General features: G+C 43.3%; 1 protein-coding gene across 1 annotated transcript in view; it reads right to left on the bottom strand.

The window, feature by feature from the left end:
• Positions 1-12696, bottom strand: part of LOC137368706 (solute carrier family 28 member 3-like) — a 266723-nt gene that overhangs the window by 197169 nt on the left and 56858 nt on the right. Inside the window, exon 3 of the mRNA XM_068028876.1 lies at positions 6747-6827. Coding sequence (XP_067884977.1) covers positions 6747-6827 — 81 coding nt within the window. The remainder of the gene's footprint in view (positions 1-6746; positions 6828-12696) is intronic.

Genomic DNA, 12696 nt, shown 5'->3' with positions numbered 1-12696 from the left:
AGGTACTAATATGGGAAATGATAAACAGGAAGGGATAGAGAGTACAAATCTAAGAGTAAATCAGCAGTAAAGGCTAGACGCTACAAAAATAATAAAAGGACAAATCTAAAGGCTCTGGATCTGAATGCATGTAGCATTCAAAACAAAACAGATGGACCGATAGCACAAATAGACTAACTACAATCCGATAGCCATTACAGAGACATGGCTGCAGGATGATATAGATTGGGTCCTGAATATTGAAGGGTACATGACATTTAGGAAGGACAGAAGATTGGAAAAGGTGGAGGGGCGGCTCTGTTAATTAATGATGGTATTAGCACAATAGAGAGGGATGGCCCAAGTCAAGGAAACCAGGATGTAGAAGCAGTTTGGGTAGAGATGAGAAATGATAAAGGCATGAAGTCACTCGTGGGAGTAGTGTACAGGCCCCTTAACAGTAACCACATGGTAGGAGAGAGTATAAAGGAAAAAATAATGGGAGCTTGTCAGAAAGGTACAGCGAGAATCATGGGGGATTTTAATCTACATATAGACTGGAAAAATAAGATGAGAAAAGGTAGATGTCAGGCAAGCCCCCCAGCTGCCAAGAATGAGGAAAATTCATTTCGTCACATGAACACTGATTTTAAATTGTTGTTAGTGAAGAAAGAACTTGCTTTAAAAAACAATTGGAGACTTTGGCTGGAGAGAGACATTAGCATATCAACAAACAGTACTTCAAAGTACAGGCCTGCTCAGGTCGGGAAAAAGAACCTGACCCGAACCCGAGCGAACCACAGCGGACCCGAGCCCGACCCAGCACGAGTCCCTCCAATTTTGCCCCGAACCCGACTTGACCCAAGCCCGACCCTGACTCGACTCGACCCGAGCCGAGCCCGACCATCCCTTTACTTACCTTTCGACTCGGAACTTCCAGGAAGCTGCAGCACATGCGTGATGACATCATAGTGATGTCACTCGCTCACTGCGCAGACTCAGTTTCGTCCCAGACTCCCAGCTTAGGTAAGTTTTTTAATTTCAATGCTTACCAGCAGAGCACTTACCGTGTGTGTCAGGCCCGAACAAGCCCGACCTGGACTCGGGCCTGACCCGAGCCCGAAAGCCGGATCCGGATGATAGGCCCAACCCGACCTGAACCTGACACGTTGTCAGGTTCCGCCGGGAAGCAGTCCTTTACTTCAAAGGACAAAGGGGCTATTCCCTGCTCTAATTTAATCCGCAATGGACTTTTGATTACCAGACGTTGAAGCATTCCAGGTTAACTACTAATGTGGCCAAATACACAAACGGACATGGTCATACCAGTTTAATCAAATGACTGGCTGACTGCTGAAATTTTTTGAATTTGAACTGGCCACAGGGTTAAAACTCAGAAAACTCTTTGCTCCTGGATTCGAAAAGACCTCTCTCCTGTCTGAATTCACCAGTTTAGGAAACCACTAAAGACTCTCCCAAGACAGAAAAGTCTCCTGCAGTGAACAAGGTTTAAGAAGAATACTGGGCCCAATGAAAAGCAAGACTACCTACAATCAAGGACCCTACAGTGAGCTCGAAGCATAGTAAAAAAAACCTCTTCAGAGATTGCTTCAAACCTCCCCATTTTATTTTTCTTCTCCTTTCTGTCTCTATTTGCATGTACATATCGCGTATGCATGTTAGCGCTGGGCGCGGTGTGTATCTGTAGGCGTTAACCGAATTAGAGTTCAAGTTTAAGGTTTAATAAATTTCATTTTTCTTCTTTAAACTTAAGAAAACCTGGAGTGCTCATTTCTTTGCTTTATAATTGGAAAGTGGTGAACAAGGATTCACCAAGGGGGGAGTTCTAAACACAGTGTGTTTAAAAACCAAATCCTGTTAAAATAAGACCAGCTGAATGAAGTCAGTAAAAAACCCCTAGACACCTTTCTCACCTGGTCCTAACAGTAGCCTAGATGAACAGTTCATAGAATGTTTTCGTGATAGTTTCTTAGAACAGCACGTTCTGGAGCCAACGAGAGCAGGTTATACTTGACCTAGTATTGTGCAATGAGATAGGATTAATTGATGACCTCATAGTGAAGGCAACGTTCAGTTTGAGGGACAGAGAATGGGTCCAAGACTAATATCTTAAACTTAAATAAGGGCAATTATGAGGGCATGAAAGCACAGCTAGCTAAAGTGAATTGGCAAATTGGGTTAAGGGATAGGTCAATAGAGATGCAGTGGCAGACATTTAAGGGGATATTTCAGAATACACAGAATTGATATATTCCAACAAGAAAGTAAAATTCCAAGGGGAGGACCCACTATCACTGGTTAATTAAAAAAGTTAAAGATAGTATCAAACTGAAAGAAAAAGCATATAAAGAAAAATGGGTGGCAGATCAGACGATTGGACTGAATACAAAGAACAGCAAAGAATGACGAAAGGAGAGATATAAGGAGAGAAAAACTAGAATACATGAGAAAGCTAGTTAGAAATATAAAAATAGATAGTAAGAGTTTCTGTAGATATTTTAAAAAGAAACGAGTTAACAAAGTGAGCGTTGGTCCTATAGAAAGTGAGTCTGGGGGATTAATAAGGGAAAATAAGGAGATGGCAGATGAATTGAACAGGTATTTTGCATTGGTCTTCACTATAGCAGAGACAATTAACATCCTACAAATAGCTGTAAATCAGGAAATGGAAGGGAGAGAGGAACTCAAGAAATATACAATCACCAGGGAAGTGGTACCAAGTAAATTGTTGGAGCTGCGGGCTGACAAGTTCCCGGGTACAGATGAACTTCATCTACAGTCCTAAAAGAAGTGGCTTGTGAGATAGTTGATGCGTTGGTTTTAATTTACCAAAACTCCCTAGATTCATGGAAGGTTCCATTAGTTTGGAAAATAGCCAATGTAACTCCTTCATTCAAAAACGGAGTGAGACAGAAAGCAGGAAACTATAGGCCAGATAGCTTAACATCTGTCTTAGGGAAAATGTTAGAAGCTATTATTAAAGACATTATAGCAGGGAACTTAGAAAAATTCAAGGTAATCAGGCAGAGTCAACATGGTTTTGTGAAAGGGAGCTCGTGTTTAACCAATTTATTGCAGTTCTTTGAAGAAGTAACATGTGCTGTGGATAAAGGGGAATCGGTGATGTACTATACTTAGATTTGTAGAAGACATTTGATAAGGTACCACATCAAAGGTTATTGCAGAAAATAAAAGCTCATGGTGTAGGGGGTAACATATTGGCATAGACAGAAGATTGCTTAGCTAACAGGAAACAGCGAGTAGGCATAAATAGGTCATTTTCTGGTTGGCAAGATGTAACGGGTGGTGTGCCGCAGGGATCAGTACTGGGGCCTCAACTTTTAACAATTTAGAGAAATGGCTTGAAGGGAACCGAAGGTATGGTTGCTAAATTTGCAGATAACACAAAGATAGGTAGGAAAGTAAGTTGTGAAGAGGACATAGGGAGGCTACAAAAGAATATAGATAGGTTAAGTGAGTGGGCAAAGATCTGGCAGATGGAATATGACGTGGGAAAATGTGAAATTGTCCATTTTGCAAATGCTCTGAGATGCAGAAGGATATGGGTGGCCTAGTGCATGAATCGCAAAAGGTTAGTATGTAGGTTCAGCAAGTAATTACAAAATCGAATAGAATGTTATAATTTATTGCAAGGGGAACTGAATACAAAAGTAGGGAGGTTATGCTAGTTATACAGTGCATTGGTGAGACCACATCTGGAGTACTGTGTACAGTACTGGTCTCCTTATTTCAGGAAGGATGTAAATGTGTTGAAAACAGTTCAGAGAAGTTTTACTAGACTAATACCTGGGATGTGCGGGTTGTCTTATTAAGAAAGGCTGGCCAGGCTAAACTTGTATCCACTGGAGTAGGAGACTGAAACATATAAGATCATGAGAGGTCTTGACAGGGTGAATGTACAAAGGATGTTTCCCCTTGTGGGAGAATCTAGAACAATGGATCACTATTTAAAGTAAGGGGTCACCCATTGAAGAGACAGAGAATGGGAGAAATGTTTTCTCTCAGGGGGTCGTGAGTCTTTGGAACTCTCTTCCTCAAAGACAGTGGAAGAAGAGTCTTTAAATATTTTTAAGGCAGAGGTAGATAGATTCTTAATAAGCAAGGGGTGAAAGGTAGGCAGGAATCTGGAGTCGAGGTTACAATCTGATCACCCATGATCATATTGAATCGTGAAGGAGGATCAATGAGTCGAGTGTCTTCTCCTACTCCTAATTCTTATGTTCGCATGCTCGTATATTCGTATGAAGTGAATAAGATAATACAGTAAAGGAGAAGGTAGGTGACTCGGCATAGACCATTATGGAGGAAGATCACATAGACTGAGTTGTGTTGGGCTCAATAGGTGAGCCACTGCAGGGCAGGAACAATGCAAAGCTTAAAGTTGATGGAAACAAAGAAAATAGGGATAGTCAAAAGGAAGCTACAAGGGAAGAAAGGTCAGGTTGGTTACTCAGGAGATTAGTCAAACAAATACATATTAGGCTCTGGCCTTCACTGCAGGTCAGAATATAGAGGAAGCAGTTTGCAAGAAGTCAGAGAAAAAGGTAAGACACAGGGAGTTAGTAGATGTAGAGGTTCACTGAGAATGAAAGTGAATAGTCATGCACGTTAGAAAGATAAAATCACAGGATGGAAAGTAGCTTACTGGAAGCTAGCACTCAGCACATTATGGGAATAGAAAGGAAGGACTGAAAGGAATAATACAGCCAGTGGTAGTTATGATCCTATAGTAATTAACAATATATTGTAAAGAAGCATTCAAAGACACACATGGGAGAATGACATTGTAATTTGCTATTGCCATGTTAATTAATGTCCTCAGGCATACAGCCAGTATTAGGTAAAGGAGCTCAGTTCGGTAAGAAAATAGAGAGGTAAACAAATAGCTGGCAAACTAGCATAATAATAATGAGGTTACTTGTAATATCTGGGATGTTTTCATAATAGAAGGGGATAGTTTAAGAAAGATAGGCCGCATCTTAATCGGAACCATAAGATTAGCAAGAAACAGAGGCAGGCATTGCAAAGTCACCTAAACTAGATAATGGGGCAGAGCAGGAAAATGACTGAACCACAGGTAAGATTGATATGGATGACAGCCAACAGATGGGAGGGAAGTTACTAACTCAGAAATACAGGAGACAGCCTCTGGCAATAATCAGACACCAGAAGGATACATTTTTACTGAGGTCCTTATACTTGAAGCAGCTCTAACAAAATGGCCGACTTAGAGACTGATGTAGCAGGAGGGAACTATAATGGAGCAAGAGAAACAGAAACATGGCTTACCCCAATAGATAGAGATGAGTACAATGTGCAGCATCTTCAGGAAAGACTTTGCATTCATATACTGCCTTTCATGTCCTCAGGATGTCTCAAAGCATTTAATGGCCAATGAATTACTTTTGAATTAATATATGTAGGCAAACGTGACAGCCAATTTGTGCATAGCAAGATCCCTCATTGCAATCGGATGATCCAGTAATGTGTTTTGGATGATATTGGTTAAGGGGAAACTGTTGGCCAAGACACCAGGAGAAATCCTAACTATTGGGAGTTATTCTATATGTCAGAGATATTTGCAAAACAAAGGAGAAAAAAACCTTTAATACTAGAAATCCACCAGTGAACATCAACGCAAGCTCGAGGAACAGCATCTCATTTACCGATTAGGCACACTACAGCCTGCCGGACTGAACATTGAGTTCAATAATTTCAGAGCATGACGGGCCCCCCATTTTACTTTTATTTTTAGTTATTTTTTTCTTTTTTACATTTTTTTTGGTATGTTTATTTCATTTCATCTTAGTTTGTTCAGTTTGCTTACCCACTGTTTTTTTTCATGTTTGTGCTTGCTGCTGCTCAATCTTCAGTCCGTTAACACCCTATCTGTACTAATGCTTTGTCTTTCAACACACCATTTCCATATTGTTTGCCTTTGCTTCATGACCTTCTGGTCAGCTATTCTGTGGCCTTGTCCAATCTACACCTTCTCCTTTGTTATCGCTTGCCCCACCCCCGCTTTACTTGCTTATAACCTGTGACATTTCTAATATTTGCCAGTTCCGAAGAAGGGTCATTGACCCGAAACGTTAACTCTGCTTTTCTCTCCACAGATGCTGCCAGACCTGCTGAGTATTTCCAGCATTTCTTGTCTTTATTTCAGATTTCCAGCATCCGCAGTATTTTGCTTTTATTTTAGTGAATGTGAAAGTGTTGTTGTAAATAACTCAGGAAGTTTTTGCCAGGGTGAACACACAAGAAGTGGGATTGGGAGGGGTGGGGGGGGAATGATTATTTTACATTTAGCACAGATCTCCAGAAATCTGCCAGGGACACCACACTGTCCCTTGGCATTCTCCATCAATATAAAAAATCTGCACAGGATAACTACTTCATACAGTCTAAGGATCAGTAAAGTCACAATGTTTTGTTCCATCACATGCAGAAATGTGAATGTAGGATTAACAAATATTTGCTTAATAATTGTTGCTACAGTAAAACTATGACTTGATAATTTCTCTAAACCTTTGTGTACTGTCAGCACCATTAGGATCAATTTTTGACATATCTGTCCTTGTTTCACTTGTCTGGTTACCAACTTGTGAGATGTTTTGAACGCCTCACCTAAAAATGAACTTTAACTTATACTGACACCAGTTCCCAAAGGGTAAAACATGCCTAAAAATGTCTAGGTTTTGCTCTATCACATTAAAGTTTCAAACCTTTTTATTTTAGAGGATGGTTCATCTTCAGGTGCATTCTGTGTTGGTTCCACATCTAAAGCTGTCTCAGGCTGCAGGGCACTGTCATGATATTTAAAAAAGCCATAATATTAACATCAAGTTGTGTCGTAACGTTTTATAAATCATGAGATAAGACTAAATATGCGTTTTTGCATCAGTTCTTGATGAGTTAACATCTAGTGACTGAATCTGGTTCTAGGATGAGGTGGGTCAAGTGGATCGAGTCAGTCTGGAAACATTTAGGGAACAGTAATCATAGTATTCAAACATTTAGATCAGCTATGGAAAAGGACAAGGTTCAATGTGGAGCAAAAATACTTAATTGGAGGAGGGCCAATTTCAATGGGTTGAGAATGAACCTGTCCCAGATAAATTGGAATCAAAGGTTGGCAGGCAAAACTGTCGTCAACCATTGGAATGTCTTTAAAGAAATGGTTCAGATACAGTCAAGTACAATCGGGGGAAGGTTCGGCAAAGAAAACCGAGCTCCCTGGATAATAAAACAGATGAGTATGTTGAAGCAGAAAAGGGGATGGGATGCATATGACAGATATCAGGTTAATAACACAAGTGAGAACCAGGTTGAATATAGAAAGTTCAGAGAAGAAATGAAAAGGGGCAGAAGAGGGACAAAGAGAGAATATGAGAACAGACAGGCAGCTAACATAAAGGAAATGCAGAAGTCTTCTAGAGGCATATAAATAGTAAAAGGGTAGTCAGACAAGGGGGATGGATTTTACTAAGTCCACGATGGCGGGCTCCATGGCAGGGAGTGCCGGAATATGGGTCTGGCAGCGGCCCGCTACAGAGGTCAAAGTGGGAGGGTCCGGCCCGATTTTCCCAGCGGTGGCAAGGCTCCATGGCGGACGCACCCCCCCCGCACCGCCCCCCTCCCCCCCGTCGCCCACTGCTGGGCGAGGGGAACTGAATCTAAATACTTACATGAATTAATTGAATAAATTTAAATAAACTTACCTGAAATCTTCCAGGCCCGCCACATCTTCAGCGCAGCGGACGTCACTCCCAAGCCTTCAATTCCCTGTCTGGGGAAGGCCGGTGTGATATTGGTGGGGAGGCAGGATGAATTAAGATTTTCAGTGTGGAGTGGGGGGTGATGGGGTCAAATAAACATAATGGGTGTCGGGGATGGTGGGAAAGGGTGACCTTTATACTTTGTGCAGTCGGGGGGGGTGGTGCAGGTCAGATTGAAAAGGTACGTGTTTTCGTGGGGAAAGGGCAAATACTTAATGTAATTGCTACTGGGGAGTGGGAAAGGAGTAATAGAAATGTAATTTTGGAGGGTATATCTTTCAAAATTTAAATACGCCGGCAGAGCTGGCTGCCCTTTAAAAAAGGCGCCAGGGCCTGCGCAGAGGCAGCTGACACCGTTGCTGGCGACAGACAGCCCGCCCCCTCCACATGATTGAGGGAGGCGGGCCACCCCAGCTATTTAAATGAGCCACCATGCGGGTGATCGTGGCAGCTTTTTGGCGTGCAGCCCGCCATTTTTTGATCTCGCTGGGCTCAAGCAATTAGGGATCAGAAAGGAGACCTATGCATGGAGGAAGAGGGCATGGCTTTGGTACTAAATGAGTATTTGTACCTGTCTTTACCGAGGGAGAAGATGCTGCCAAAGTCATAGTGAAAGTGTACGCAGTTGAGATATTTGATAGGATAAAAATTGATAAAGAGGAGGTACTAATAAGGCTGGCTGTACTTAAAATTGATAAGTCACCAGGATAGGGTGGCATACATCTGAGGATGCCGAGAGAAGTAAGGGTGGTAATTTCAGAGGTATTTGTTCTATTTTAGAAAGCCAATAGGTGATGGATAGAACTGGAGACAATCATTACAGACTTTTAAATTTATTTACAGAGTTATACATAACAAAAATACACCTCCTAACCCTACATCCACAGTTTCAGTCTGTGTCTATTCATAGAGATTCAAATTAATCACCAGTTAATGCCCACGAACTGCATTCAAGTAAAAGCAATTAATACACAATTAACAGATTCCTTGGGCTGGACTTTACCTTAGGTGGACAGGAATTCGCCACCCACTTTTATGTCGGTGGCGAACCCGCTTCCACCTAGCCCGGGGATCTGTCCCGCATTTTGCAGGTCCCCGGTCTTTAATTGTCTGGAGGCGGGACTTCCACACACTTGAGGGAGGAGGTCCCGCCTCAGTGAGCTGCCAGCCAATCAGCAGACCGGCAGCTCTTAGTCCCAGCAGCGCCACCGGGAGCGGTGGCCACTGCTGGAACTACAGCTCAGGCGACCAGATGGATTCAGGAGTGAAGGTAAGTTGGGCATGCCTCACCAGGCAGATCGGTCCTTCCCTGGTGAGGCTGGAGTGGTCATTTGGGGGGAGGGGGGCGTTTTGGATCCCAGGGGTGGGTTGGGAGGCAGAGGCGGCCTTTCACGTCCCCAGCACACCCGCTTACCACGGGTAAAATACCCGTGGAGGCACGGGTTGATTGGCCTCAGGTGGGCGGGCTGTTCCCCCCCACCCCCCCCCACCCGCACCCGACCGCCATAAAGTCGACCGGAGGTGGGAGTGGGGCGGGTAGGCCTCCCGGAGCCTCCCACTCAATATTACGCCCCCCACCCCCACCCCACCAACCGACCCGCTGGCATTCAGCCCCTTGACTCTTTAAATCAAGTTACTATGTGCAACTAAAATTTCTAAACAAATTAAATTATAAAACTCCATATTCTGTACAAAGCATTACATTGCAACACACCCAGCCTCTAGGCCTTCTACAAATATCCTCAGATATGCATTTCTTTTTGTAAAAAAATCAAACAGTTGATGTCTTGCATCTACCTATTTAACTTGAGATTTCCTTTCTCTTCAGCATTTGTTTAAAGTCAGCAATGTCCATCCATAACTTTTCTCACACTTTTCATAGAGTGTACATTCGATGGTATGATTTATTCCTTCACAGGATGTGGGCGTCACTGGCTAGGCCAGCATGTATTGCCCATCCCTAATTGCCCTTGAGAGGTGGTGGTGAGCAGTCTTGTTGAATTGCTGCAGTCCATGTGGGGTAGGTACACCCAGTGTTGTTAGGAAGGGAGTTCCAGGATTTTAACCCAGCAACAGTGACGGGAGAGCAATATAGTTCCAAGTCAGGATGGGGTGTGTAGCTTGGAGGTGAACTTACAGTTGGTGGCGTTCCCATGCATCTACTTCCCTTGTCCTTCGAGGTGGTAGAGGTCAAGAGTTTAGAAGGTGCTGTCAAAGAAGCCTTGGTGAGTTGCTGCAGTGCATCTTGTAGATGGTACACACTGCTGCCACTGTATCAATGGTGAAGGGTGTGAATGTTAAAGGTGGTGGATGGGGAGCCAATCAAGCGGGCTACTTTGTCGTAGATGGTGTCAGGTTTCTTGAGTGCTATTGGAGCTGCACTCATCCAGACAAGTAGAGAGTATTCCATCCTGACTTGCGCCTTGTAGATGGTGGACAGGCTTTGGGAAGACAGAAGGTGAGTTACTAACTGCAGAATTCCCAGCCTCTGACCTGCTCTAGTAGCCAAAATGTTTATATACGAACATACGAATTAGGGGCAGGCGTAGGCCACACGGCCCCTCGAGCCTGCTCCACCATTCAACAAGGTCATGGCTCTTCTGATTTTAATCTCAACTCCACATTCCTGCCTACCCCCAATAACCTTCCACCCCCTTGCTTATCAAGAATCTAGCTACCTCTGCCTTAAAAATATTCAAAGACTCTGCTTCCACCGCCTTTTAAGGAAGAGAGTTTCAAAGACTCACGACCCTCTGAGAGAAAATATTTCTCCTCATCTCTGTCTTAAATGGGCATCTCCTTATTTTTAAACAGTGACCCCTAGTTCTAGACTCCCCCACAAGAAGAAACATCTTGTTCACATCAACACTGTCAAGACCCCTTATGATCTTATGTGTTTCAATCATGTCGCCTCTTACTCTTCTAAACTCCAGTGCATACAAGTCTAGCCTGTCCAACTTCTCCTCATAAGATAAGCTGCCCATTCCAGGTACTAGTCTCGTAAACCTTCTCTGAACTGCTTCCAAGGCATTTACAGCCTTCCTTAAATAAGGAGACCAATACTGTGCACAGTACTCTATGGTTCTATGATTAGAGGGGACGTGAGCAAAAACTTTTTCAACCAGAGTGGTGGGTGTCTGGAATTAACTGCCAGGAATGGTGGTGGAGGCAGAAACCTTCAATTCTTTTAAAAGGTACCTGGACATGCACCTGAGGTGCTGTAACCTGCAAGGCTACAGACCAAGTGCTAGAAGGTGGGATTAGATTGGGTAGCTAGTTTTTTCGGCAGCCTCGGACATGACGGGCTGAATGGCCTCTTTCTGTGCCGTACTTTTTCTCTGGTTCTTTCTTTGGTTTCTATGTGGTCTCACCAATGCCCTGTATAACTGAAGCATAACCGCCCTACTTTTGTATTCAATTCCCCTCACAATAAATGAGAACATTCTATTCACTTTCCTATTTAACCTGCATGCTAACCTTTTGTGATTCATGCACTAGGACACCCAGATCCCTCTGCATCTCAGAACTCTGCAATCTCCCACCATTTAGATAATATGCTTCTCTTTTATTCTTCCTGCTAAAATGGACAACTTCACATTTGCCACATTACACCATTTCCAGATCTTTGCCCACTCAATTAACCTATCAATATCCCTTTGCAGTCTCCTTATGTCCTCTTCACAACTTACTTTCCTACCTATCTTTATGTCATCAGCAAATTTAGCAACCATACCTTCGGTCCCTTCATCCAAGTCATTTATATAAATCGTAAAAAGTTGAGGCCCCAGTACTGATCCCTGTGGCACACCACTTGGTACATCTTGCCATACAGGAAATGACCTATTGATGCCTACTCTCTGTTTTCTGTTAGCTAAGCAATCTTCTATCCATGCCAAAATGTTACCCCCTATACCATGAACTTTTATTTTCCGCAATAACCTTTGATGTGGCACCTTATCAAATGCCTTCTGGAAATCTAAATACAGTATATCCACCGGTTCCCTTTATCCATAGCAGATGTTACTTCTTCAAAGAACTCCAATAAATTGGTTAAACGTGATTTCCTTTTCACAAAACCATGTTGATTCTGCCTGATTTTTCTAGGTGCCCTGCTTTGATGTCTTTTATATGGCTGGTCCAGTTCAGTCTCGTCAATGGAAACCCCCAGAATGTTGATAGTGGGGGGATTCAGTGATGGTAATGCCATTGAATGTCAAGGGGGGATGGTTGGATTCTCCCTTGTTGGAGATGGCCATTGCCTGGCATTTGTGTGGTGCAAATGTTACTTGCCACTTATCAGCCCAAGCCTGAATTCTATCCAGGTCTTTCCGCATATGGACACGGAATGCTTCAGTATCTCAGGAGTCGCGAATGGTGCTGAACATTGTGCAATTATCAGCGAACATCCCCACTTCTGACCTTATGATGGAGGGAAGGTCATTGATGAAGCAGCTGAAGATGGTTGGGCCTAGGACTCTACCCTGAGAAACTCCTGCAGTGATGCCCTGGGACTGAGACGATTGACCTCCAACAACCACATCCAGCTTCCTTTGTGTTAAGTGTGACTCCAACCAGTGGTAAGTTTTCCTCCAATTCCCATTGACTCCACTTTTGCTCGGGCTCCTTGATACCACAGTCAAATACTACCTTGATGTCAAGGGCAGTCACTCTCACCTCACCTCTTGAGTTCAGCTCTTTAATCCATGTTTGGATCAAGGTTGTAATGAGGTCAAGAGCTGGGTGGCCCTGACAGAAACCAAACTGAGCGTCAGTGAGCAGGTTATTGCAGAGTAAGTGCCACTTGATAGCACTGTCAATGACACTTTCCATCTCTTTGCTGATGCTTTAGAGTAGAACGATGGAGCAGTAATTGGGCAATTTTCCACATTGTCAGGTA

The sequence above is a fragment of the Heterodontus francisci genome, chromosome 4 (assembly GCF_036365525.1).
Source record: "Heterodontus francisci isolate sHetFra1 chromosome 4, sHetFra1.hap1, whole genome shotgun sequence".
In the NCBI taxonomy this organism is placed as follows: domain Eukaryota; kingdom Metazoa; phylum Chordata; class Chondrichthyes; order Heterodontiformes; family Heterodontidae; genus Heterodontus; species Heterodontus francisci.
This window is presented reverse-complemented; position numbering and strand designations above follow the sequence as displayed.